Genomic DNA, 27128 nt, shown 5'->3' with positions numbered 1-27128 from the left:
TGACACTTTTTCCACCTGAATTTTTAGGAAAAATTGGTACTACTGCCACCTGCAAAAACATAACTCCAATTTTCACAATAAGAAGACGATTCCCCTTTAACATCCCTTCTTCATCCCCTCCGTTCTATATTCCACACCATCCCATATCATCTCCCACAATCTAGAATTAATTACAGCACTCTTCCAAAATCAATTTTCCTAAAATCTGTCTCATTTAAGAACATCTCGTTCCACCTCTCCCAAACCCTTATATTCCACCTATCAGGCACTAAATTTCCCCTACTATCCAAAAGACACCACAGAAAAGAGGAAAACTAAATATCAGTGACCCTCAAAATGAGAATACGATCGACCCACCAGTTACCCGAGGTCCCGCGAGTTCGTTCTCCAAAAATTCCCTCGAATCAGGGTCACCCACGTACACGTGTCCAGGCGCGCGGGCGAGCACATGCACGGCAAAACGTAACAACGAGTGTACGGTTTGATCGGTCGTGGGGGACGCGGCAGGGTTGAGAGTAAGGGAAAGGAGGCAGGAGCGAGGAGAGGAGGGAGAGTTCCTTCCAGAAGATGGGGCAAACACGAAGTCGCCTCGGTAGGAAGCGAAGAGGGGTTATTTCGTTTCGTCTCAGCGTAGTTTCCCAAGCGGCAGCCTCGCTCGCTGACTGGCATCGTCTACTGTTCGGCACACAGTCGAACTCGTTCGCCACTGGACGACAGACGTCGCGGCGTCGCCGTCGTCCTTCGTACCCCCCTTTCCTTTTTCTTTCTCGCCACGAGGAACCTTTCTCACGTCGTCGCTGAGGGAACGTCGGCCGTCATGCTCCGTCACGGTGTCCAAGTCGGCTTCCTCGTCGCTTTCGTGTCAGTGTTCGCGCGCAGGGGCACCGGTTGCGCCTTCTGCGAGAGGATGTCGCAGCAGCAGCTCCAGCTGCGCCAACTGCAGCAGCTGTCCCAGCAGCAACCGCAACAGCAACAGGGATATAGGACGATCGGCAGCCCCAGGCCCTTCGGCGCCGAGAAACCGACGAGGGTGCAGGAGTTCAACAGGACAGGTGTGCTGCACCCCGAGTACCTGATACCAGCCACCCTCCGACCTGGTAACGTGTCTCAGTGAGTACCAGTCACCCTTTGCTTTTCGATTCCTGAGTGTAGAGTTAAGATTGGGGAGGCTTTTTCTAAGGATTCTGTTCTCACAGAGTTTCGTGGCGTGTTTCAAAGGTGATCTATGGGGATTTAGTTGTTACTGAGAAGCTTCTAATTGTGCACTTGTTTCATGGACTAGGGGCAACGTTTGAGTCACTTAGGGAGGAGATGAATCTGAATCCAGTTGTCAGGAACGATGATCTATAGAAAAGTTTTATGTGTTCTTGTTTGAGTAATTATGAACAAAATTAGAGTATTTTGGGAGAAGTTTTCGGTAGTTAATCTAGAATCAGCTGGCATTTGTAGAAAGTGATGTATAGAAATTTAGTTACCTCTGACAAGTTTCTATGTATGACTTAAAACTTAAAATTTGAGTCATTTACAAGAATTGGATCATTGAGCCAATATTATCATTGGCCAAATTTTAGTGTCAGTAAGGTTTGTATACAGAAAGTTACTAGTATTCGTGAAGAGATTCAGACATAATATTAAAATAATTTTGTAAAGCTTAGAGATATTGAAAATTTATATATTTATAGATATTTATTATTTATCCTCTTTTAAATGATGTGTTTGAATTATATTACGCTCACGTGACGTAAACGTTACACTACGATCCATGTTAAATGTCAGAGTCCATTGACCAGACAAAATAGCGAAACACAGATACCCGTAGAATTACATTCCAGAGAAGTTATTGCATCTACCTTGTATCGAGATACATTAGGATGACTAATGCCCCTTACAAATCACTGGTTTAATTATGTAGGGTGTTCTTGAAATAGGAGACCAAACTTTGAGGGTCCATTCTTCTTATTGTCATTAAGAAACTTCCAAGCTCATATTATCATACTCCATTGTGAACAGAACTATTTATATTTTGATAAAAAAGATTTCTAGCCTCAGATTGATATGAATCATTTTATCGTTTATTATACATATTTATATAGCTTTTCCAATAATAAGTCTGTTTTCGAAGAGGAAGGTCGAAATTCTTAGGAATGTCTCGATGGATTTCGTGTTGTTCAAAGCTTTTTTTAAAACCAGTTCTACGGAAAGCGGTGAAATGCAACCTTTTGGCAAAAGAGTTGCAGATGGTTTGATCTAAAATTAAACAAAACGCAAGAAGGGTACGTTCACATTTCGACGAACGATAGAAACAATTCGCGCGAATTTCGTTTGTAGCGCACGGCTTGTTTACCATGCACGTGTACCAGACTCTATAGAGGCTCGAACGTTTACACAGGAACGTCACGCACCCCGTACCATGTTTCATCAACCGTGGCACAGATTTTACAAATGCAATTTGACTCACTTTTTCCACTGCCAGTTGATATAATTCTCAGTACGTTACCTGCTGAACAAAGCACCACGTGTACGCTTTTCTTGGGAAGCATATCTATCCTCAGAATAGGTACCCAAATTGTAGAATGGTCAGAATGATTCAAAAGTTAATAGATTCTATATTAAATAATACTAAACAAAATTTACCAGAAAGCAATATACTAGTAAAACAATCTAAATAAAATAAACTAGCAAAACAAAATAGAATAGTAAAACAATCTATAAGTTCAGAAACCTAAATTCTGCTGGCTATGATTTATTCTATACTGCCCTTATGGTTATCAATCAATTTTTCTATTGCATGTCGAAGATCCAGATTTCATGCACCCAATCGTTAAACAATTAGTATCGTCAACAGACGTTGAACCGACAATTGAAAACTTGTTACACGAACATTGTCGTGGAAGTCTTTATTTTGTCGGAATGGGTCCACGACACTTAATGGTCCGATGCGTCGCGACGCAACGCGTCATAAAGTTTTACTATCAGATGGTTTCCACGAAACTCATGCACGAGTCAAATTGCACAATTGCTTGAAACATTGAAACAGTGAACTGCGTGTTAAACTTGAACTTTGAGGGTATATTTAACTGTGTATCCTGTGAATACGTGTCTCTATTTAGTTCTTTCACGAATTTCCATTACTTCGAAAATGTAGGAAACAAATAAGGTCCCAAAGTTTAAATCAAATATGAGAACATTATTAAATAGTTATATATCTTTTTAGCAGTTTTTAATTTTTCATCGTTATCAGAATAATTTTTTATTATACATAATATTCAGAATGATAAATAACAAAAATGATGTTGGTGGTCAAAATAATCTTCATCCATTTCAATGATTTTGCTATATTTACTATTTTAAAAGTTAAGGCTGAAAAAGGGCGGGAAAAATTTCAAACTTAAAATACTCGTATAGATAACTAGATCAGTCTAAAAACACTAAAATAATTCATACATACACCTAATGCAGGTACATACATACTATCACTTTAAAAATTCAATAATTCAAATATCCATATCTCTCACTGCAGCTCAAACTCAAATAATACTACTTAACAAAAATAAAACTAGAATAGAATTTACTCACTAATCTACCTATTAAGAACTTCACCAAATTGAAAATCTCTTTCCCAAAAACGACTCGTTCAAAACCCACAGACATTCCCAACCCTCTCCCTCATTACCTTCCCTCGCTCCCAGAAATCATCCCCCAGAAATCAGAAACCAAACATACAACCACTAGACGCACCACTCATCTACAATCGAGGTCTAATCCTCCCAAGGATCGAACCACTCAAAAGCAGGGTGGCGATTCAAGAATAGATCCGCGGGGCGGGCTAGAAAGGAGCCGAAAGCTCAATGAGAGCGAGATGATTCGCGTTAGAGTCGAGCGAAGGGCTCGTTCACGGCCACGAAACGTGTAGCGGCGTTCCCAGTAAATCCATTCAGCGTTCGCCGACGATCTTTCGTCCCCAGCACGCGCCTCTCCTCTCGAGCAGCAGCTGGTTGCCTCTTCCAGGCGTTCCAGGAGCTTGACTGCGGGAAAGAGAGGAAGGGGGACCAGCGTCGCGACGCAGGGCGTCGTAGACACCGCGATCGGCGCGGATTTCCACGAAAGCCTCGCGAGACGGCCTCGCGAGCGCGAATGACAGAATCAATTCGAGTTTGTCGCGGGACAAACCGTCCGCCAAAATTAGACGACGGGGGTCGTGGCTGCGCGACCCCAGACGCGGCGACGCCGGCATTGTGTGTAGACGCTAATTTTACAATAGCCGTTTCGGTGCCAGACCGCGGGCAAGAAGCACGTGCAGCGTCCCGACGCTCCTCTCGGACGATGCTGACGGGACGACGCGCCCCGACGTCCTAAAGGGTGCCTGGAACCACGGGGACAGACGGGGAGGGGGGGGAGTGATGGAGCGAGGGGAGGAGGAAGGGAAACAGCGACGGCTATGCCGAGGCGTAAACTTAACCGGTGCGATCTTTAAAGAGGGACTTTTGCACGAACACGATCACGCATTATGACTAAATATAAACGCCACTCTGCGTTTGTGTCTGGCCCGACTCGCGCTTCAGAGAGTGTGTTGGGCTTGCTCGAGTTCGGGATTGAGGGATTATTGAGGAGTTCTGGGTCTTGGGATTTGAGAATGAGAAGAGAAATGGGGACTAAATTTTTGGGTACCTAAGAATTCTATGATTGGCAAATTAATAATTAACTTTTGCATCCCTGTAAAAGAGAGACGATTAAGTTTGAGGGATAAATTATTAGATAAATTAAGATAAGGTAAATTAGTCATTTCTAATACAGAATTTACTCTCAAACTATCCACGTACATCACTTTGAATATGTTTCCGAAATAGGAATATTAAATATGGAATTAGTATTGTAATATATAAGGATACATTTCTTCTTCGGGGATATAACCAGACATTTGTGAAACGTATCATATTCCATATAATTAAAGTAATGTATCGTGTTTGGTCATGCTTAATACGTATCGAACATCAATATCATACTGGATGCAGATAAAATTATTGCAGGTTCTATTACCTGAGTCCACGCGAAGGCCCACCTCTCACGTTACTCGTTAGCCCTTGTAGCGGGCCGATATCATGGACGGTCAGTTACGTCGAACCACCAGAAAACACCGAAGAAACAGACGGGGCGAAATGTAAGGGAAGCTGATTTAATCACCGATCCTTGAAATACGATAATATCAATTAAGTGTCTTAAAGTTTCTAAGTAGAAATAGTGAATCAATATTTCTTTATTTAGTCGAAGTTTTAGCTGAGTATAATTCCATTAACAATAGAAGAGAATTTTTTTATCGTGTCATAGGTATGCTAAAACACAATCCATTTCCTCGATGTATCTCTTATTACAAAATTTCATCTCTAATTGAAATTATTTAATATGTAATCTACTTTATATTACCTATTTATATTAATAAGATACTTCTGCCACAAAAATTATTATCAGCTTTTTTTTAATATCGATTACGTAAGTTAGACACAGGATTTCTGTATCTTTTTCCCTCTAATTTTATGTAATTTTCGCTGTTTATTCATTTACATGGAAAAAGAAAAAAGTCATAATTAAAACATTCAGAATAAGAGTGGTTTCGAAGATTTATATAAAATTAAGAGATCAGTGGAGCTAAATGAAATATTTCACGAATCTTACCAACACAATAGCGCAAACACGATGGCCAGTGAAGACCCTGAAGCCAGGCTCGCCCCTTTTCACGTACCAGGGCGCGGAGGATAAAAATTTCACGATAACGAAGACACGTGCTGGGCTTTATTGGTTCGAAATTAAATCTGTCGACCCTCCGGATGGCAATCTGCAAAAATTGACACCGAGCACGGTGCTTCTGTACGCGACGTCGAGCAGCTTGGATCACTTCTCGGAATGGTACGCGAACGAAAGGGAGAACCGACGTCGTTTGCTGAGATTTCAGCAACGAAGAAGCAAACGTCGGCTCACGATATCCTGGAACAAAAGGTACCATTAGTACAGTTTATTAAAAGCTTCAAGCAAATGAGTCTGTTGACCAATGAAACTGTCCTCGCTCCAGCTTCGTCGCAGGGGTACCTTACTTTATAAGAACCTGGATATACATTTTAAAGTTTGAAAAGGAAATATATTCAATATTTATCAAAAGAAAATTATTTACAATAACATTATGTAGATACTTTGAAATGGGGTAGCTATGGAAGAAAACCCTTAGAAGGGCGCTCAAATTCTATTGCCTATATTTTCTGCATACATTTTTCCATCCCTCAGAAAGTAGAGGCAACTTTCCTCGACGAAACCCTATCGACATTTTCTTGCATTAAGGAAAAAGATAAAAAAAGAGGCTCATAAGTTTCATTTCGTTCTTGATGAATGCAGTGGATTCAAAGAGAATCGGTGTATTTTTACAGCAACGGAGATCCTCATCTCTTACGCTACTGTTTAGCTGTTACGTCGGGGCCTCAACCTCACCCCTTGACCCTTTGCGCTGCACAGAACGTTCTGCTAATTCATCCACACCCCGCCAAAGGGGGTGCATCCTCCAAGGAACACCGCGACGTCCCGGAGGGACTTCATTGCGTCCGTCAAACGAAATTAACGCTTCATAGGATGAAGTACGACACCACGTACAATTTCACCTTATACGTGGTTAGTAATTAAACCTGAGAACATTTTCTCACTTAAAACTTCTATAATAACTCTGTAACATCGAATGGAAAAGAGGAATTTGCCTAGAATAGTACAAAAATGTCTTAAAAGCGTTTTAAAGATATCCAGTGAAGTCCAAAAATATCCAAAAGACGTCTTGAAAGTTACAAATCAGTGTCTTTAGGACATCTTAAAAGACATTCATAAGAGATCTTATAGAGTCCAAATTATGCCTTGTTTAGACAAAACATAGACGTCTTTAGGACGTCCAAAAGTGTAAATTTTTAAAATATCCTTATAGTGTGTCTTTGAGACGTTTTAATGAGAGGACATAAATTTCGAAGGTCTTTAAGACCTACAGTGTAAGATGTTTTTAAAACGTCCAAGATTTCTGATGTCTGTTTCAAACATAAAATGCTCATAAAATAGACGTCTTCAAGACGTCATGTGCTATCTAGGGGCACCTACATACCTACAATATGTTCTTTATAAATTGTTACGACCAATGCTTCTTGAGTACTCAAATGGGTAGACAGATTTTTTAGAAGTTGACTTACATGAGTTTCTTAATCAAATACCAAAAGAATCTTTGAATTTTTTATTAACTCTCGTGCTTCTTTACTTTGTGCCAGGTGAATACACGAAACAATGTTTCAAACCGAGTAGCTACCGACACCATAAAATTTCGGAAAACGCCAGAATTGACATTACGCACTGGACGTTATACGACAGCCAGTTTGCGTAAAAGCGACGGATTTGTGAATTTCCGCTATCGTCCACCGGAAAATGCATCGAGTACTTTTCATATCCTTCCATGTGGTGGTGGCATCGTCAAAGCAAAACTAAGTGGTTCTGGAATACTAAGGGTAATAAAATATCTTAATTCTATTGTACAGATATATCAGTTTCTTTTATAATTACTAAATAAGTTGATTCTCTAGTTCAATTAAATGTTTGGTTCAAAAGCATAAAAGGATAAGTTTTTATTTGGAATTTTGTTTTAAAAGAAAACTATATTTATTTATTAGTCAAAGATATTCCTTTTGTAAATATTACACTTCTTTAATTAGGTATGGTTTCATGTCAAACGAAAAGTATCTTTATAAATATGACAATGTTAGATTGTATAAATAATCTAAATTTGTAGGAGAAGGAAGTAGTAGGATATGCATCATTAAGGGTGCCACCTTTAACTTCAGGAAAGGCATACACATTACGGATATCCGCTACACCTCAGGAATTAGCACGTGTATTCGCTGTAAAGGTGTTAGCAACGCAAGAATCGTCTACCATATTACCACAGGTACGCTTCAACGAATTCATTTTTACCAAATACCCTATTATCAGAAGCGTAAAAACAGTTTCTTAGTACGCCGATTTATTATCACCTTAATGCTATTTTTTTATTTTTTATTTCTATTTTAAGGTAATAATTTCTATGAGTTTTAAAGTAACTCTTTGCATTACATCCTATTTTAATCTTTTAGCAATAGATTTCCCAGTTAATGACTAATAAACAATTACTGACTGCAAATCTATTTTCTATTAACTTACTTCCAAAATATATTGCATAATACAAAACATTGATTTGATCTAAAAATAAACGCGAAATTGGAAGATTGGCAGCGCGCAAATGATCCATTTGGTGCACGCATGCCATGTAATAAACATACTCTTACGCTTTAAGTTGCAATTCGTTACACTCAATTTTTCTGCGCCCTACTTTCTATATAATTCAAGGTTTCAATTCCAACCAAAATCGCGGCAAAATCTTGCGAAGAAACGTGACTTTAAATTCGTACTTTCTCAAATTAGTATGTGCTTACCTTCTATACACACATAAGTTACCATAACTATCCACCATCACTAATTTTTATGATTCAACCAGTACATTAATGCACACTAACAAACTTAGCTAAAATCAGTTTGAAAATTCTGCTTTCCCTTTCCTAATTCTTTCTACCTCTAAATTCTTCAATAAATTCCCTTTCAGTCATCCGAACATACATCTTCAAATTCCTTTCCTTTCTTTTTTGTACTGCACACTTTCCAGTTCCCCATACCTTCTTTCCTAGTACCCACAAATTTCCATAGATTCAACCTTTCAACCCCAGTTCTTCGCATCTTCTTTCCCAATACCTAAAACAGAGAATATTAACAGTGAAACGTCTTAAAATATTTAGGTAGCATCCACAAGCGCTCCACGCGAGTACAGGTCTCTAAGGACCTGCCACGAAGTAACGATAGGGATAGAATCTGCGGGCGCAGCGAAATATTGCATTCTGGTGCGCGAATTAAGGAGCCCCTCTGCATTAACCAGCATAACGACAATCCCAGATCAGTGTGGTCTTCAGCGTCGACGACGTTCCGAATACACCTTCGAGGTCTGCGAAGAGAAGCAGAGTCCGCCGAAAGATCGAGTGCTTCCTTTCACCCTGAAGAGACTGCAGCCAGGCAAAGCTTATCTCTTGCAGATCACGGCGGAAGCTAAGGGCCAATCGTTGTCCTATCCATTGTTAGGTGTACGCACTCGACGCTCCTGTGTACCTAGACTCGAATGATTCCCGTCGAACGAAGTAAGAACCAATGATTATATTTTAGGCCACTGGTTCTCAGACTTTTCCCTTTAGTGCATTCTTCTGTGGCTTTTCCAAGCTAGCCTCTACGTATATTGTAAATTAGGGTGCAACTGTTACCTGTTGGCTTAGTGCATATATAATTTTGATAAGTAGGAAGTTTAAATTATCGAATTTTTTATTTTTAGTGTTTTTATTTTGAAGTGGGTTTCTCAAGGAGGAAATAAAAATTGTTAGACTTTTTGCATTTAACAGTTTCATGTGTGCTAATATGATATTGTTAAGATTGTTCATCTTTTCATCACAGTTGCATCACTTTTATGAAAAGAATTATGATTTATGACTACGATGCATCAGGTCCTCCACCAATTTAGTTTGAGAACCAGTGCTTCAATCCAAGAATCTTCAGTGCCTGGACTCTTTTCTACTCTCATTTCTACGTTTGCCTTCTATATAATAGTTTCTAGCATTTCCCCTTCTCTTTTGTATCAAATTTAATAAGAAATCAAGGGATTACTCGTTTATTAAAATCATGAATTAATAAATGGGTAATTCTTGCGTTACAGTTCAAATGGTTCTACTACTTTCAAGGAAAAAACATACAGAAAATACGATGCTAAACATAAATACCAACTTCTAATTGCTTGAGTAGCTAATTTATTATCAAATTTCTAATATTATTTCGTACATTTACATATTTCGATTCTTTATCACTCACAACCACGTTATACTGTGAACGTTTCATCGAAAAGTCAATTCTACGAAACGTTTGTAAATGTCTACAAAATAAGCATCTGTACAACAAAAGCACTATTTCAGTAGAAAAAACCGCTACTCCATTTCGAGGCTAAATCTAGTCTAGACTCAATAATTGTTTACCTGGGAATTTGCATTTCTCTCCTACCTTTAAGAGAAAACATGCGTCGATATTTTTGCCGATCTGGGTACCAGTTCACACTGTAAATAATACCTAATTTTAATGACATATTGTTAGCCAGAACGTACGACGTGATACGCGAAAATTGACAACGAATAAAAACCACTGTACACCGCGGTGCTAATTTTACGGTACAAGTTGTTGCGAACAGTCGCAGCTCGTTTCTTCGTCGACCAACATCGCGCTCATTTACATACAGACGAAAATCATTCTTAATCCCGTGTTACGTTGCATACCTGTATAGCATAAGATCGTAAGAATCATCTTTTTTAACACAGATACATTTTGTAAATGTAATATAATACAAAATATAAGAATATTCCAAGAATAACAAGTTCATTATAGTCACTGGAGTAATTTATGTTATTATCATTTAGCACCACAATTCGCTTTCTATCAGGCTCCTCAGTTTCTCACCAGGCGAACTAGGCGGCTCGAACTGCAGCAGAGACATCGCCTCTGATAACAGACTCTTCTTATCTTCGCCAGGACACGTAGATAACTCTCGTAAGGCAACTGCAGTGTACAGCACCAATCTTGCACCGTATGGATCCAGTGCTTTCGTGGTCTCTATGATGCGTTTACATAATTCGGGCTTTCTCGTATCATTATCAGGTAGTAACTGAATCAACGAATGACTGACAGTAATGCATTGTTGATGGCCTGGATGAAGCAGTGTTGTGAGTCTAAAATTTTAATGAATTCAGTCATCATATTCAGTTTTACGAAACTTAGAGGGACGAAATATTAATTATTGATATATTCTTCTAACTCTTTAAAATACTTAAAGAAACTTAAGAATGTCCCTCTATAGACAATACAGAGAGTGCTATCAAAAATGGCACACATCGTAAATTAAATGATTCTTCAAAGAACCTATTCTATAAATTTCAAAAATTCATTGTACCGTGAAAGAAGATCGACCAAAGTATCCTTTCTGGCCTGACTCATAACTTCGTCAACATCTTCCTCGAGTTTCCCAATAAACTGTGCCACCTCCGAGGCTGTAAGAACTCCAGGACAGGAATCACATTTCCATTCTGATTCGAAGTTCAATGGATCCTTGGGTAGAATAAAACCATTGTCATGTGGACATCTCATGGTGCCAAGATGTGTGCCCAATTCTGTTGGGTCAGCGCATCGTTTACAATGACAAGAAAAATATTTCGTCTCGAGGAGATGAGCTTGTCGGACCCTCGTCGCCCAAAGTGCATGCGTGTACATTGTGCTTAAATGGTCCCCTCTGAATAATGTTCATATTAGAGCTAATATTATTTATCCAAAAAATTACAGTATTCGAGAGACGTACTTTTTTATCGGGCAAAGAGCTTTCACCGAGATACGTGGTCTTCCTTTATCGTCGATCACAAAACTATGCCTCGTGTTGGCCAAACAGGAGTGCTCCAAAAGACAAGCTGTTTCGTAAATCGCAACTGAACCCTCGGGTGGCATGGTCTCCAGTGCATTGACATCTATCAAACCACAAATTTTACGCACGATGTCCTTTCCACTAGAATCGTCTGACAGTAGACGGTTAATGTATTGGCATATCTCCATGGCTTCATCGTATGCAGTGGTCCCTGGACCACGAGAGTCCTCGTGACTCTGTAGTTTCTGTAAGGCTGTCCAATATTTGGATTTTTTACGTAGTAGAATTAGCATACGTATCACTAGGAGCACGTCACATCTATAAGAAATTACAAATATAAAAAAGAAAGGAATGATAGCGATAGAGAAACGATATAAGCTTTAGCTCTGTTCTTCTTTTTAATTTTACTGTTCAAATCTGTCTTGATCTTTTATGATCAATAGTTTTATGAATGTCTACTCATAAAAACTCACAAGGAACATCACTTTAGTGTCATCTTCCATAATTTGGAAACTTAATCAAACTAGTACAGACCTAGGAACGATTCTTCCTTTTATAAGGTACGAACACTCCAGACCGTGTATATTCTTATCAATAAGGCCAGCACAGTTTGTCTGACACGCCGGCCAAAGGCACTTGATGCACCTTGCAGACGCTCTGGTGGACTCGCATTGCTTCCCACAACCAACACAGACTCTTTGATCCGTATGCAAAGCTGGCCCCCAAACCAGAGGCGTCTCCGAGAGAATCAGATCGCCTGGATTCAGGTCCCTCGACGCCAATAAATGACGCCCGAGTTCTGAGTTCTCGTGGATCTCCCACACCTGACAAGTTGTCTTGTGACTGGACCAGTCTTGCCGCTGATGATCTTTGCTGCAATAAAACTGTTGCTTGCAGTTGCTGCACCTCAGCGTCGCGTGTTCACCGCAAATAGGACAGATGCCTTCCATCTTCGACTCCATTTTTCTGGGATCGCTGAACAATTATTTCATTATTGAATCTTTCGTTCGTTCTCACGTACTCAGAAGAACCTTTCTATCTCTTCGTTCAGTTCTTTCAAAATGAAAGAATTTTTTGTACAAAGTGCCACATGTCGCAGGCGTGGTCACTTTGAATTTGGATATGTGATTTAAAGAAATTTGTACGTACCCAACCAAGAGTATGGAACCGAATGAATAAGGTAATGCACTTTCGTTTGAGTGAAATGTTTTATTAGCTTTCCATGTTTCGAATGAGAACAAAGTAAAGTAACAGAGAAGCTGATGGACTGCTGGCCTACCGACGTTACAGCTGCGAAACCACGGCAGTCTACGCACCGACGATTTAATTATAGGAACGGTACGCTCGCGTGGACATTCCTATTTCTGACGAACGAACTTACGAGAGGTTTTCATTTAAACATTACGCAGATCGTCACGGTTGATTTTATTACAAACGACTTATTGTCCGTGCTTTATGTATTCAAAGAATGTTCGTCGATTATGACCGAAAGTTGTGCATGTTAATACACATGTAAGACGATATAGAAATGTTAAATTACTCTTAAAAGAATATATATGATAAATTGTTATTTGTACCGATAGTCTATGTTCGTGGCACGCTTAGCACCTGATAAAAGACCATAATCCTAATGATAGTTTCGGATCGGTGGCTGTATTTACAAAGATCTTACATTCTACCAAATGGGGCACCAGTTTATCAAAAAATATGAAAAATATTTAAAGTAAGGCAATATAGAAAAGTAATTTCATAAACCTAATATAAAATGGTCAGATAGTATTTTAACAGATATATAGATATTAATACATAGAGTAATAACTTTCATAGAATGTCTTCAATAATACCCTACTAATCAATATTTTTTGTGTTTTCTTGGATAGTATAATATTAAAAGCCTCTTTTTACAGTTTAAATAATCATAATATCTATAAGAAACTCTCTATCTGTAACAAGTGTAAATATCATTAATTATTTCACAAATTGTCTCTAATCGATTACTCTCGCAGGAAATTAAATATATTCTCTTCTAATCTACATAAGTTGCATGAACGATAGAGCCATTAATGTCTTAAATTGCATATGCGTATGTGCAAAGTATGAAATATGTACATACATACGCGGATACATTCACTCTATCAGTTTGCAAATATACAATACTAATCTGATCATAGCTGTCGTTTAATCACTAGTTTTTTGGTCGAACACAGTCATTCATTACTATTTCGTACTTCAGAAACACACAAACTATACACTATATACGATAGGCAATGATCAGAGTTAAATGATAGTCGATAAAATATATTCATTAATTAAATTCTCTCACTTGTACTTCATTCCAGTAAAAAATATGTACAAATTAAATATGGAAAAGCTATTTATATGTTTCTATTCAATATCGTAATATTCAATTTCCTTTAATTTGTCGAGACCCATATCAAAAGCTATAAAATAAACTGATATCTCATACGTTTTTTAACGTATCATCTTTTTTAGTGATATCAAAGTAAATTCGTCGATTTAACTTTCATTAACTCGTAATCTTAATTCATAGTTCAAGACTTTAAACATATTTCGATATTTTCCTAAATTCGAAACACGAAAACGTTGAGTTATCAACGTAATCGCAATATGGCGTATACAGGCATCTCTATTTCTATACAACATCATGTACAACTAATATTAAAATTCTGTCATTTAAGAAAATTCAACTGCTGCATCGTATAACAAATGTTACAATATATCTATTCATAAAAACATAATCTTTTTGTAATTAATATAATAAACAAAAAGATAACTTTTACCTAAATACAATGTTACAAAAAGAAAAAAAAAAAATTCTATAATGAACAAAACCAAAATTATACTAATTTTAATTTTTAAAGCCTTAATGTGAATTAAATAAACTATCATATTGGAAATAACGATTTCATAGTTATACAATTTTTTTTAAACATTGGCCAAGTCACAGTATAAACTATTATGTCATTTAGAAAAATAAATACTTATACTTAGTTAATTTTCATTTTTTCCTCGTTTGACGTATAAAAAGAGCTGACAAATGAAGTCGATATTTTCAAATCTACAGTCAAATAAATAGAAAAATGACACAACTGGTAAAGTGGTTAATGCTCTTTCTTTGTGCTATTTTTTACACTACCACTTATATTACGCCACGATTTACGAAAACAAATCGATGACCGTACCAAATGCCAAATGTCTTTTCCTGCACCTACTAGATTACAAACAATTAGAGATGGAGACTCGTATTCATTCGGAACGATTCCATCAACGGAAGATTCAAAGAAACTAAATAATGGAAACCAAATTCTAGTTCTGTTTGAATCGCGTTGCATCAGCGCTTGATTATTCGCTAATGTATGATAATAGAGAAATAATCGAGAAGTTATATAAAACGCTACAAAAACGTCGATGGAATAATGTTCATGTGCTGCTAAGATAAAAAATATTCCAAACATATTGAGCATCCACGTAAAGGTATGTAAAAAGTACAATTGCGTTGGTGTATCTGTAAATAAGAAATTTTTTTTAGTATTATCACTACGTTTCTTAATTAAAAAGATTAATCACAATGTATACTCATACTCACATTCTGTGATGAAAAAATTTAACATAGTAAGTGCCACAGTATGCCCACTAAACATGTAGTCACCACAAGTTCTGACACCTTGAATAGACATACCAGCTCCACGCCATATAACATAAGCCATAGCAATTTTGTTATATAGCTCAACGTATGCAGAACTGCTAAAGAAACACAAAAATATATTTTTCATTCTGAACAATTATTTAAAGCAATAAAATATCAATGATACCTTGTCCAATCTTCAGGGCCCTTCCGTGGCTGACACTGTAAATGTGCTCCTGGTACTGATAAGGAAGTAATAAGCATTGTAACGCATCTTAATAGGAAGACTGTACCAGATAAAGCAAAAAATCTTCGTAATAGAATAAATCTGTGAAACACAGTATAAATGTGTAAAACGTTTGCATTACATTATTATTTTTGTACTAATATAACATTAAATAGTTTTAAGATTACATCAATATTGCAATATATTTTACCTGTATTTGTGAAAAATTAGAACAACGAGCCATATAGCAAAGAGTATAGTTCCTGTGACCTCACACATGTCAAATGCCCAAGGAATATGCGGCACATTATCTAAAAATATGTCAGGTAGTGGAGGATATTTTTTCATGTCAGGCACTCTATCATGAACAATGACCATCACAAAGGCAGTAATCCATGTAACAATAAACAAATATGCTAAACTAATGAAAGCTTTCCAAATTTCAGGTGGCAAATGCGATGCATGGCCATCATCTGACACAGATGCCGAATAAAATTCATGTTCTATAGAACCGTCATTATTTATACCACTATTAGGCGTCTATAACAAATATATGATACTTAGTCTAACTGCAGTAGAATGATTGTAATTATATATTTTCAAACTATTTTCTTACATCATGTTTGTGATGAGTGTAGAAGTTTCCGGAAGGAAATAAATCAAGGTACCCTAACTCGAACAATACTGCTGTATTGTCTCTTTGTAATTGCTTTATACTAATGTACAATCTTTTTACATCTCCAACTTTCTTTATGTTCATACCCTTTGACTTTAAATCTTCTTCCTTCAAAGTCAACAACACTTTTCCATCTATTTCATGTTCAAAAAATAAATTAATAAATTTTTCGTGGCCAGCCTCCTTAAGCCACTTTGCCACGTCACTTTGTGTCCAATCAGCTATATTTTTTGAATGCATTGTCTATCTAGTTACAATGTCGTACGAATCCTGCAAAACAATGTCAATTCTTTTAGATTTAAATTTTAATTTAGATCTATAAAAAATTCATACATAAAACATCAAAAAGCATGAAGAAAGACAGTAACCTAATACAAAAATTAAAAAAATAGCACAAGTACTATAAAAAAGATTTACTAAAAACAACGACAACAATACAATTTACTGAAATTAGTAATAATAATAATAGAAACAATAGTGTCAACGCTTTAAATTAAAAATTTTATTACTTTTTTCTACAAACAATCGCTCAAATCGTTTACGTTTTCAAACACATCTAACCTACTCATTAAAACATTATTTACCTACCTTAAAAATTTAATATACGTATTATCAAAGTTAGGTATCACAATGTTTTAGTGCGTTTATTGTACATAATGTAAATATGAGATGGATATCATGGCCTCATTGTCAAACAAAACCACACATTGGCAGTATTTGTAAACAAATCAATCCGGATAAAATCATTGATTAAAGTGTCACAAGTACATTTGGATGCGTTCATCACTTACTTCTCCGATTCAAAGAACGATGCACTTATATTCCGACTCATTTCATAACTATTTGATACAACGCTAATTCTTAATCATACTGGACGATGATTAATACTGATAAATCTCCACGACTAACAAGCGAAATGGGAATTTCGAATCAGGTACAAAACGTGACCGTGACGAATTGAAATCATTCGAAAGCACGCTGGCTGGGAAAACGTGATACTCCGAGTTTCATCTTCCACGATCGCACGGGATACCAAGGGCGTAAAAATAACGCTTCTCGCTTTCGATATTTCAATTTCTCAACTACAGACGTAGTGACTTTTCATTTTCCGCAAAGCATACGAACAATTTAGCGGTGCATCAATTCGCCTAGACATCAGCGCACGCTTGCGTGCAACATATCCACCTGTGACAGCAAAAATACATCTGTTTTACTGTTTGATTTTGAACAACTGCTTCTTCGAAGAGGCAAAACGGAGGAGGTGCATACACCGTTATCCAAAGAACAGTTATTCTTTTTTTCATAGTATATTTGTATTTGCTGCGTCGATACGCCTCTATCGATCCTAGCTATCGATTGCGAATTTTGTTTACCGCACCAAACATCGGCATGACGTTGGCGTTAGTGACGTTGTTGGCGGTCAGAAGTCAGAATAACAAAGGAGCTCGCGTGTCGATCCAGTGAACAGAGTTACCATCGCGTTACCATATGATGGTTCGCTGTGAGCATCGCGTAGATGGGAGGAAATAGCAGAAAGTAGCTGAAAGTAGCTTGTGACTGTGCACCACGGACGCGACACCCTGTCGCTCATTCACGGATGCAATTAACGCGACTGTTAACGTGCTCGTCTTTGTTCCCATCGTACGCGAAACGACCGTTACTGACAACGCCAATTGCACGTCGGACTTGAATCATTATCGTTCAGTGCTGAGTTGGCAGTCTTGACGGCGGCGACTCGTGTAATAGTGGTGCATGTCGAATGGTACTATGGTACCGTGAATTCAAAGTGGAGTCCAGTAATGAATGTACTTAAACGATATACTTAAATATTATTACTTAATCAGCGATGAGCGGGAAAAAATTCCAGTATGACGAAAGCGGCGGGACATTTTTCTATTTTTTACTGTCGTTCCTGGCGCTCCTTCTGATACCGGGGACGTACTACCTTTGGCCACGTTGCCCGAAACAAGGTTAGATTTGGATACAAATTTATGCTCGATCTATTGTAAGGAAATTAAGGATGTTGAATGGTGAATGGTACGCCGGTTGGTGTCATTTTCGCCGATTCGAAGGATTCTCATGCACCTTGCGCCCACTCCTACCAATATGCTACCAAGTCTGTAATATTGTGACGGAAGGCTGACAACCGCTTAATTGTGAATATCCCGTTACCGATTTGCTAATAACCTCAATAGTAAATTGCGGTACTTTGAACACTCGTGTTCGGATAGTACGAAAAGGGATTGTTCGGTGTCCATTTAAATGGTAGCTTATTATTTAAGGCATAGTAATGTGTTTATTTCGAAAATACTTCGAAATATTTGTTCTTGTATAAAATGAGGATGAAATTGGAGCGTAATACTGTGTAATCGTTTTGAAGCATATTGGTTGAAAAAATTAATATTTAATTAAATGGAAAATGACATGCATATACACAGGATATTAATGAAAATGTAAAATGTTTTGGGACTTTGGGTTGTAGACATTAAGTTTTTTATTTATAATAGAAATAATAAAATATATGGATACATATATAGATATCTGTAGATTTTGTATTTGATAAAATATTTGATGGGTACAGACCTTTTAGGATATGGCCACTTATAGATTCATATTTCAATGAAGCATTAACTAGATATAATTAAATACAATCATTGTTGATAATTAGATCCTGAAAAAGAGGCAAGGGAGTGTCAATGCGATGGGTGTAAAAAGAAGAAAATTATTCTGCAACTTAATGAACCTTGGAAAGAAACTAAAGCATTGTTTATGTAAGTTTTATCATACATTACCAATGTTATGTATAAATTTTGTATATTTTCTCCTAATTGTATGATATTATAACAGGAAATTTGTTATTATTCTTGGATGGGTAATCCTTCTATTTCTTGCATACAAGGTATCACAATTTGATTATGAAATGGCCAATTTTGATCCATTTGAGATACTTGGAGTTTCCCCTGTAAGTACAGGCAGAATATTAACAAGGAGATATATTATTTATGTGGTAATTTGTGTTTATATGTAACATTATCACTATTAATTACAGGGTTCTTCACAAAGTGACATCAAGAAAGCTTATCGTAAACTTTCTTTGATTCTCCATCCAGATAAAGAAACTGGAAATGAGAAAGCATTTATGAAACTAACCAAAGGTTAGACTTAAGATAAAATAATATGAACGAGGCTTATCACTAACAAACATGAGCTTATATTTAGAATAATTAGTTGTATAACAATTTAAACACGATTTGTTATAGTAATAATCACATTGTGCAAATAATATTAACTGTAGTTATTAATATTACAAGTGCTATTAAAAAATATGATTCATTTTTAAATTAATAGCTTATCAAGCATTAACTGATGAGGAAGCACAAAAAAATTGGGAAAAGTATGGAAACCCAGATGGTCCAGGTACAATGAGCTTTGGAATAGCTTTACCTTCCTGGATTGTTGAAAAAGAAAATTCTGTATGGGTTTTGGGATTATATTCTTTAGTGTTTATGTTTGTTCTACCAACCGCTGTTGGAATGTGGTGGTATAAAAGTAGTCATTATACTGGTGACCAAGTAAATATACATTAAAATTAAAGGAACATAAATATTAATTAAGAAGTAATACTATCTAATTTTTATCATTTATTTTTAGGTATTATTGGCAACCACTGAAATGTATTATGCCTACTTTGTTAATATACCTAGCATGTCTCTCAAAAGGGTTGTCATGATCCTTGCTGCTTCATTTGAGTTTTATAAAAGACTAAATGCGGAGATAATTGAAAGACATACAGATAGTGAAGAAGTTTCTTCAGTAAGAAATAAAACTTCATTAAACTTCTTTTTTATACAAGCAATACATAATTCGAAATAATTTTAAATTCTGCATTTTATTGTTTTCAGCTCATCAAACAGTTACCCGATTTAAGGGAAAAGAACAAACAAGTACCATTATGCTTTTCATACTCAATTAAAGCCAGAGCTTTATTGTATGCACATTTTTCTCGTATGCCGCTAAATCCAGAGACATTGGACAAAGATAGACAATATATAGTGAAAAAGTGTCCATATTTGATTCAAGAAATGGTAGTTTCTGTAAATCAAGTAGTTTTGTTAGCTTATGCTAAAAGAGGTACGTAACATATACGATTAATACATTATAAATTTTCTTACTCGCGTAAAATGTAATAAAAGATTAAAGATGTTTATCTATTATTTAAGAAACACTTTCACTTTCAGTTCCACATTTGCCAACTATAAAAACCGTAGAAAATTGCATGAAATTGTCACCAATGGTTGTACAAGGTTATTGGGACAGTGCAAATCCCCTTTTGCAATTGCCACATATAACTGAAGATAATTTAAAACATTTCTTACCAAAAAAAGTAAGACTAAATTTTTTTATTTAAAATCATTTATTTATCATTGTGAATGTATACCAAGTTTTATTTCATAGAATTGCTTAAATCTGTTTTAAAAATTAAATATTATGTTATTAGCATCCAATCAAAAGTCTTCAACAGTTTGCACAAATGAAGGGAGAAGATAGGAGACTGATCCTCAGAAGATTATCTGACAGTCAATATGAAGATGTTATGAAAGTTCTTGGAAGTATGCCATATGTAGAATTTAAAGTACGATCGGAAGGTATAAATTATTTATTAATTTTTATAATATAAGTTTTCCATTTTTTGTACTAAAAAGATTTATAACTAATATTGCAATCTATTTGTTGTAGTAATTGACGACGAAAATCCGACTGTTTATACTGCTGGTGCTATTGTAACTGTAACAGTATCGTTAACACGTAAAGATATGAAAGAATTATTTGGAGATGACAGTGTAAAACAGCAAACAATGATCGATGATAGTAACAAAGTAGGTGAAGTTACAGAAGAAGTAACAGAAGAACAGAATCCGTCTGTAAAGAAGCCATCGTGGCTTCGACAGAGGAAGGGTCAAAAGAAATCCCATAAGAAAGGTACTAGTAAGAAATTTACTTCTATGAAAAATGCACAGGCGCAATCGCAATCTAGCAATAACAGTGCTCAAACAAATACTCCTAATGCAAGGAAAAAAGAAGAAAAGGTAGAAAAAGAGTCTTCCAAAGATAAATTATCTGATGATAGCGACAGTGATGCTGAGAGTGAGAGAAGTGACGATGAAGACAGTCACGATAAAAAAGATGTATCCATCGATGACGATGATACCGATTGGGAAAGGTAAAGCATGACATCTGCGGTATATGAATAATTCTAATATTTGTCATTAATTTTAACAATGTATTTACGTTTTTATAAACAGATTCCAGCAAAGAATTTCAAAAAGAGAAAAGGTCTTGGAAGGAAGAAGTAATTTGTCGCATGAAGTGCACTGCCCATACTTTCCAGATGTTAAACAAGAATATTGGTGGGTTTACATCTGTGATCGTAAAAGTCAGACTTTACTGACAACTCCTGTGTATGTTACGTCGTTAGCACATTTTGAAGAAATTCAGTTAAGATTTACAGCACCACGATGGCCAGGTGTTTATACATTTACCGTATGTTTACGTAGTGATTCGTATCTTGGCTTCGATCAAGCTCAAGACATTAAGGTACTTAAAAATACTCTTTTTACTTACATGTCGATATAAATTGGTAGAACTTAAGTTAGCTCGTTATTACAACGAAAATGTTTGTCTACAGTTGGATGTAAAAGAGGCGCCTGAAATACCCACGGAACATCCTCAGTGGGATATTTCAGACGAAGAAACTGCAGAAGATGTTGATGCAGCTGATGAACATTCCGAGTTCACAACCGATGAAGATATTGATAATGAGTAATATCTATTTCTCTTGAAGTATTGGACAAATAGATATTTAAAAAGTTTGTGTTTCTCCTCTTTTTTTACTTGTCAAGTTAATGTACAATGAATTTTTATACGTGGAATTGCATAATCGTTGATGTATGTGGACAATCTAGAAAAATAGTATGGTGTGTAAGATTTCTCAGTGAAGAGAAAGTAATAGTAAATAAAAATCATGATATTTATTTTAACATTGTTGTTTAATCCTCAGTTTAGGATATGTATACAGTTTTTTAATAAAATATATTTTAAAATAGAAACTGCTGTTTGTACTTCTAATCTTTCAAACTTGTGAATCACTAAATAATAGTCAAGAGTAGAGATCAACAGAGCTCTTTTCATTCTTACCTCAGTGAAAGTGTATCTGTATTCACTGAACCATAAAAGTTTTTGTTAAATTTGAGGAATAGAAACTGATCCTAAACTAGATCTCATTCAACAGGGCAGTGTTAAAGTAGTCTTTATTGTGATTAACGCAATGAGTTCCAAAGCAATAAACACTTATATCGTGAGTGCATTAAATATAAAATGTTATCTGTAAAAAAGTATATGTAGATTAATAATCAGTTTTGTTGCAGATATTAAAGAAATATATCTTCGTATACTTGCTCTTATGTATTATATTCAGTGTTGTATCTAAGGAAGGTAAGTTCAACAAACAACAAATTGTCTAGAATCTTTATTTAACGTATATTATATTTTCTCAATTTTGGCATATTAAAATAATTTCAAAATTCTGTTGAGTATATATAAACAAACCGAAATAATAAATGCTTTAACTGTACAGTATTTACAAGAATTCTCACAGCCAATTTCGGACATACATACACATATGTACATATAACAAAAATATAATTGTCAAATATAGTTTTAATAAAGTAATTGTTATTTCCATTGTCATGTTATCGTACTGTGTCTTTCCACATTTTGTTCACAGCATCCCGTGACATCCAATGGAAGATGAGACAGAAAATGATGGCAAATGGGCCCATTTACACATTTCTCAAAACAGACAAACATGCTAACATTAAGTGGGGCGTACGACATTATGTTCCAAGACCATTAAGAACGTTAAAACATACAAGTATTAATCACTGAGCACATATCACAAACAATAATCCTTTTGTAGGAATGTTAATATAAGTCTATTCTTAAAAAAATATACATATGTGTAATGCATACGTTTTCCATCACTGTGTTTATGGTTCTAAGCTAATCATTTCCAGATATTTTTTCTGTATTTCTATTAAAAGATTATCTAACCTGTTGAAAAAAATGATAACGTTACTATTGTTTTATACATATATATCACATTCTTATAAAGTTTTATGACAACTATAGCCAAACTTACGTGTAACGTATTACTAAGTTATCGTATATAATATTGTCGCCTGAATCTACAATTTCATTACATCTATCACCCGAAAAATTGGAAGATAAATTAGCACTCAGTCTATTTGGCATTTCCATGTTATCCTTATTTGATGATTCACTTGTAGTTTCTTTCTGCTGTGCAGTAAATGTGTTTGAACATTCTTTTTTATTAGAAACCTCAGATAAACATGTTGAAGTATGCTGTATTATATCTTGAAATTCTTCATGATATACAGTTGTCATAGCAATAACTGAATCAAAAATTCTTTCTAACATTAGGAGTTCAACTTCTAACATTAACGTTTTACTGAAAAAATTACTTTGACTTAAAACACGTTTAGCGGAATAAAACATTTAATTTAAAGATATTCAGAAATATACATACTTCATAATTTTCGATATATTTTCATTACGGAATTGTGCTTCTCGTGTCTCTAAAAACTTAAAAACCAATTTTACCATTTCTGTTGGTTTTGAATAACTATCACAACGCTCGTTCTTGAATTGTTTAAATATTTCTATAGCTTTATCATATCTAAATAAAATCAAGCTATTATGAATACATTTTTGTTCAATTATATTTTATAGAGTAAAGGAGCATTTACTTACACTTGTGATATGTCTTTCATGCAATCTGCACTCTGAACTGCAGATTCTTTCAGTTCTTCACTTTCTTGTATCAATGGATAAAATTTTAATTTGATTTGATCAGTAGCCTTAAGAAGTTTAGTAACCTTTTCAAAGTTTACTTCTAAAGCTTTTATTTCCTGCTCATGTATGGCTTCCTTCTCCCATTCTGAACGGACTTCAGATAATTTATTTAAAAGGGTAACTATATTTGTTAATGCATTTGTTATATTTTTATTAAATGAATTAAATCTTTCAATTACTAAGTCCCTGAAATTATATATTATAATGTTAATATCTGATTCATGGAATTAACAGCAAATATAATGTGTAGAAAATCTATTAGTCTTCTATTTAACAGGTGTAATAAGACCTAAAAACTAAAATTTTTTAAAATACTTACACTTTTATAGACAAAGCAAAAATATATAGTTGGAAAAAATGTACTTCTTGTTTAATAAAAAATAGTGTTCTACGATAATAATCCTTTAGAGTTTCATGATCCAATTGCTTTCTTGATAATTCTATCATTTTTTGAACTGCTACAGGTATATTTATCGTGGGTGTGTTTTCCATTAAAACATTTTCTTTTTTGAAAACAAATAGAATAGGATCCTATGGTAAAGTGACTAACTTGAATTGAGAAACACTATATAACAGTATTAAAAGTACAAAAATTTATTGATTTACCTGCTGTATTTCAATTTGATGTAAAAGTGGCATACCATTTGCAATAAGAATTTTACCAGAGTAATCTGTTAATATTTGTCGATTTATTGGTATATTAGTATCTTTTTCAATCATGCATTGTAATTCTGTGATACTAGTTGTATCCATAATTTCATATGCATTACTTTTATATGTTGATGCAGAGAAAACATATACTATCTATAAAAAATAAAAAAGTGTATACTATAATAATAAAAAATGTTAATGAATAAAATAATATACACTTATACAAACCTTTTTACTTAAAACAGACTGCAGTAATTTAAACACCATCAGTTGCATTATTCCATTTTCATCTAACTGTTTTCCTCTTTTTTTTGGATCCCACTGTAATACAACTCTAAACCAGTCTACCAACTTGTCTTTGAGGCACCTAATGCAAAATGCGGCATGCTTAAGGTGTTAGATTATCATAAAATTTTATTATAAAGTAATTGTATTTTTATTACTTGGATAGATGTGTAGGATCCATAATTTCTTTACCAAAAATTACTTTTCCTTCTGACTCGAAAGCACAAATATCATCATATCCTTTACTTTTAATATGCTGCATCCTAGATCAATAAATGTTAGCTAAATGAAAATTAATTTTTTTAAAAGTTTTATAACTTATCACTGATACAAACAGTACCATGTCATGGTATGCTGCATTTTTGGCAAAAATGGTCTTGAACCAGTTACAACTTCATAAAATAGAATTCCCAGACTCCAATAATCAACAGAACAACTATATTTCTGTTTCCAAAGAAGTTCTGGGGCCACATAATTCAACGTACCAACTATAGATGCAGATGCACTTGCTTCTCCAAGCTCTTTTGCATACCCAAGATCTATTAATTTGTATGAAATCTAAAATACAAATTTTATTTACAATATTACTTATGATTATTACCTTTAAATACAGTATTTCTTTGATTCTTAAGACTTTCTTAATCTTTTTGACACAACACTGCTTAAAGTCAAATTTAAGCAGTTGAATAGAACTTAAGCAGTACTTAAAGAAATACTCTATGTGCAGAATAAAATATTATTTACTTACATTATCACGCTCTTCTTGCAAAACTATATTTTCTGGCTTTAGATCGCGATGAGTAATATTATTGGAATGTAAATATTCTACTGCTGCAGAAATATCCTTCATAATACAAATTGCTTGCTTTTCATTAACACCACAGCAATTTTCTGTTTCACTCAAAACCTAAGATATAAAAAAATAACATTAACGAAAAATAATATTAGTTTTATCAATTTAAAGATGATTCAATATTTATAATTTATTACCCTTCTAAGATCACCTTTCCTGCAAAATTCCATGCACATTATAGGCAGATCTACTTTTTCATCAGGATGTTTGAATGGTAATTTCACTGCTTTTATTATATTCTGATGATTCAAAGATTTCATTATCTGAACTTCATTAATCCATCTCTTTTGTTGAACTTCTGTTAACTGCGTAATATCCCATTTACATTTTTTGATTGCTAGAAATGATAAAATATTCTATAATCTGTTAAAATATTTTATAATATTTTTTCCTTATGAAAGATAATAAACATACCTAATTTTTTACCACTTGTGTGTATCCACAATTCAACAGTACCAAATCCGCCTGAACCAAGAACTTTATTAAAACTCCATCCATCAAGAGTAACAAGTGTAGAATCCATTTTAAATGTTAAAAATGTTTCATATATAAATAAGAAACAATCTTAAAACGCTTCAATCACATTACTTCAAACTTGTTAATAATTCATTAGCGTTACTTATCAACATATCTTGTTTTTGTAAAACAAATTTGTTTTATATATTTCCTGTATCACAACTTCAATGACATTTGTTAATAAATATGATAAATACCATTGATGAAGTATACTGTATAGGATAGCCTATCATCCAAAATATTTGTTGGATAACTCATATTCGTGTCACACCCGACGTTATCGACTCACTCTAAACTAAAAAATAAGATGATAGTGCTACGAGTGGTAGGAATTCAAATTAAATAGATTCCGAGCAACATTTGAAATTTGAAACTAATCGTCAGAAATATATTAACATTGTTGCATGATTTTGTTAACTAAGTAAGTGTAAAATATTTTAATATTATAATACGTTCTTCCAGACAAGTATGAATACCAAAGCTTAGAAAATTCCCCAATTATATGGAAACTGTGTGTTTAAGAGTATAGGAAGGCTGTCGCAATTTTTGCTCTGCATTATAGGAGGATTTACTGTAATATATTGACATAATTTTGTTCGATATTTCGTAAACACAGATTAGTTTTATCGTTTTTTATTTATATTTTTGTATATTTCTTGCACTAAAAATTTTTCTCAGCAATTTAGTGTACAATACACATTTATACAATGTTGTCCATTTTAATACAACACATTTGTAAAGCGATCAAACGCCAGTATTATAATACTTCTGTTTCGAAATAATATACTAATAGATATAAAACAATATTCA

The 27128-nt window shown here is 34.8% G+C and overlaps 5 protein-coding genes across 11 annotated transcripts; 2 read left to right on the top strand and 3 right to left on the bottom strand.

The window, feature by feature from the left end:
• The first annotated feature begins 817 nt into the window (after positions 1 to 817).
• Positions 818 to 9212, top strand: Nord (neuron derived neurotrophic factor nord). The gene is made up of 7 exons (XM_076379599.1): positions 818 to 1110; positions 5028 to 5158; positions 5682 to 5991; positions 6414 to 6651; positions 7284 to 7517; positions 7799 to 7958; positions 8839 to 9212. Exons 1-7 carry the CDS (start codon positions 818 to 820, stop codon positions 9210 to 9212), a joined length of 1740 nt encoding a protein of 579 aa, XP_076235714.1.
• A 655-nt stretch (positions 9213 to 9867) lies between these two features.
• Positions 9868 to 14304, bottom strand: Smyda-5 (SET and MYND domain containing, arthropod-specific, member 5). 2 transcript variants are annotated; one of them, XM_076379518.1, is made up of 6 exons: positions 12683 to 14304; positions 12068 to 12508; positions 11474 to 11851; positions 11072 to 11407; positions 10582 to 10850; positions 9868 to 10400 (listed from the first exon to the last, which is right to left on the bottom strand). In XM_076379518.1, exons 2-6 carry the CDS (start codon positions 12493 to 12495, stop codon positions 10354 to 10356), a joined length of 1458 nt encoding a protein of 485 aa, XP_076235633.1. In that variant the 5' UTR covers positions 12496 to 12508; positions 12683 to 14304; the 3' UTR covers positions 9868 to 10353. The 2 variants fall into 2 exon arrangements, with proteins under 2 accessions (XP_076235633.1, XP_076235634.1); XM_076379519.1 differs by having other exon boundaries at positions 9868 to 10850; positions 12683 to 14301.
• A 167-nt stretch (positions 14305 to 14471) lies between these two features.
• Positions 14472 to 17651, bottom strand: Smsr (Sphingomyelin synthase related). 3 transcript variants are annotated; one of them, XM_076379520.1, is made up of 7 exons: positions 17351 to 17651; positions 16670 to 17266; positions 16022 to 16351; positions 15617 to 15945; positions 15367 to 15507; positions 15141 to 15298; positions 14472 to 15059 (listed from the first exon to the last, which is right to left on the bottom strand). In XM_076379520.1, the coding sequence occupies exons 3-7, from the start codon at positions 16319 to 16321 to the stop codon at positions 14656 to 14658; spliced, it is 1332 nt and encodes a 443-aa protein (XP_076235635.1). In that variant the 5' UTR covers positions 16322 to 16351; positions 16670 to 17266; positions 17351 to 17651; the 3' UTR covers positions 14472 to 14655. The 3 variants fall into 3 exon arrangements, with proteins under 3 accessions (XP_076235635.1, XP_076235636.1, XP_076235637.1); XM_076379521.1 differs by having other exon boundaries at positions 16873 to 17266; XM_076379522.1 differs by having other exon boundaries at positions 15141 to 15295; positions 17351 to 17650.
• On the top strand, positions 17515 to 21963 carry Sec63 (translocation protein Sec63). The gene is made up of 12 exons (XM_076379513.1): positions 17515 to 18051; positions 18750 to 18852; positions 18929 to 19043; positions 19131 to 19236; positions 19430 to 19653; positions 19733 to 19894; positions 19984 to 20212; positions 20320 to 20465; positions 20580 to 20727; positions 20819 to 21302; positions 21385 to 21676; positions 21768 to 21963. Exons 1-12 carry the CDS (start codon positions 17928 to 17930, stop codon positions 21903 to 21905), a joined length of 2271 nt encoding a protein of 756 aa, XP_076235628.1. The 5' UTR covers positions 17515 to 17927; the 3' UTR covers positions 21906 to 21963.
• Ikkbeta (inhibitor of nuclear factor kappa B kinase subunit beta) lies at positions 19015 to 26444 on the bottom strand. Of its 4 annotated transcripts, XR_013002070.1 has the most exons (14): positions 26217 to 26444; positions 25940 to 26139; positions 25698 to 25856; positions 25290 to 25507; positions 25108 to 25212; positions 24893 to 25031; positions 24620 to 24817; positions 24333 to 24544; positions 23912 to 24199; positions 23688 to 23837; positions 23280 to 23609; positions 23111 to 23191; positions 22277 to 22463; positions 21912 to 22040 (listed from the first exon to the last, which is right to left on the bottom strand). XR_013002070.1 is itself a non-coding variant. In XM_076379517.1 (13 exons), exons 1-12 carry the CDS (start codon positions 26323 to 26325, stop codon positions 23128 to 23130), a joined length of 2172 nt encoding a protein of 723 aa, XP_076235632.1. In that variant the 5' UTR covers positions 26326 to 26444; the 3' UTR covers positions 19015 to 19041; positions 23111 to 23127. The 4 variants fall into 4 exon arrangements, 3 of the variants coding, with proteins under 3 accessions (XP_076235632.1, XP_076235631.1, XP_076235630.1); XM_076379517.1 differs by lacking the exons at positions 21912 to 22040; positions 22277 to 22463 and adding an exon at positions 19015 to 19041; XM_076379516.1 differs by lacking the exon at positions 22277 to 22463 and having other exon boundaries at positions 21944 to 22040.
• Positions 26445 to 27128: the final 684 nt, after the last annotated feature.

The sequence above is a fragment of the Calliopsis andreniformis genome, chromosome 6, assembly GCF_051401765.1.
Source record: "Calliopsis andreniformis isolate RMS-2024a chromosome 6, iyCalAndr_principal, whole genome shotgun sequence".
NCBI classification, from domain to species: domain Eukaryota; kingdom Metazoa; phylum Arthropoda; class Insecta; order Hymenoptera; family Andrenidae; genus Calliopsis; species Calliopsis andreniformis.
Note: the sequence above shows the minus strand (reverse complement) of the source record. Positions and strands in the feature narration are given on the sequence as shown.

Bases quoted from the DNA above. Each gene is read 5' to 3' on its own strand.
- Nord (XM_076379599.1), top strand. From the start codon at position 818: ATGCTCCGTCACGGTGTCCAAGTCGGCTTCCTCGTCGCTTTCGTGTCA. The intron at 5,159-5,681 runs GTAAGGGAAGCT...CCAACACAATAG, and splicing joins AGAAACAGACGGGGCGAAAT to CGCAAACACGATGGCCAGTG. The intron at 6,652-7,283 runs GTTAGTAATTAA...ACTTTGTGCCAG, and splicing joins ACAATTTCACCTTATACGTG to GTGAATACACGAAACAATGT.
- Smyda-5 (XM_076379518.1), bottom strand. From the start codon at position 12,495: ATGGAGTCGAAGATGGAAGGCATCTGTCCTATTTGCGGTGAACACGCG. The intron at 11,408-11,473 runs GTACGTCTCTCG...AACATTATTCAG, and splicing joins GCTCTTTGCCCGATAAAAAA to AGGGGACCATTTAAGCACAA. The intron at 10,851-11,071 runs GTACAATGAATT...TTAAAATTTTAG, and splicing joins TTGGTCGATCTTCTTTCACG to ACTCACAACACTGCTTCATC.
- Smsr (XM_076379520.1), bottom strand. From the start codon at position 16,321: ATGCATTCAAAAAATATAGCTGATTGGACACAAAGTGACGTGGCAAAG. The intron at 15,946-16,021 runs GTAAGAAAATAG...TATTTGTTATAG, and splicing joins ACACTCATCACAAACATGAT to ACGCCTAATAGTGGTATAAA. The intron at 15,508-15,616 runs GTAAAATATATT...TGTGTTTCACAG, and splicing joins CTAATTTTTCACAAATACAG to ATTTATTCTATTACGAAGAT.
- Sec63 (XM_076379513.1), top strand. From the start codon at position 17,928: ATGAGCGGGAAAAAATTCCAGTATGACGAAAGCGGCGGGACATTTTTC. The intron at 18,052-18,749 runs GTTAGATTTGGA...GTTGATAATTAG, and splicing joins GCCACGTTGCCCGAAACAAG to ATCCTGAAAAAGAGGCAAGG. The intron at 19,044-19,130 runs GTAAGTACAGGC...TATTAATTACAG, and splicing joins AGATACTTGGAGTTTCCCCT to GGTTCTTCACAAAGTGACAT.
- Ikkbeta (XM_076379517.1), bottom strand. From the start codon at position 26,325: ATGGATTCTACACTTGTTACTCTTGATGGATGGAGTTTTAATAAAGTT. The intron at 24,545-24,619 runs GTAAATCAATAA...ACTTTACCATAG, and splicing joins ATCAAATTGAAATACAGCAG to GATCCTATTCTATTTGTTTT. The intron at 23,192-23,279 runs GTAAGTTTGGCT...TTTTTTCAACAG, and splicing joins AACTTAGTAATACGTTACAC to GTTAGATAATCTTTTAATAG.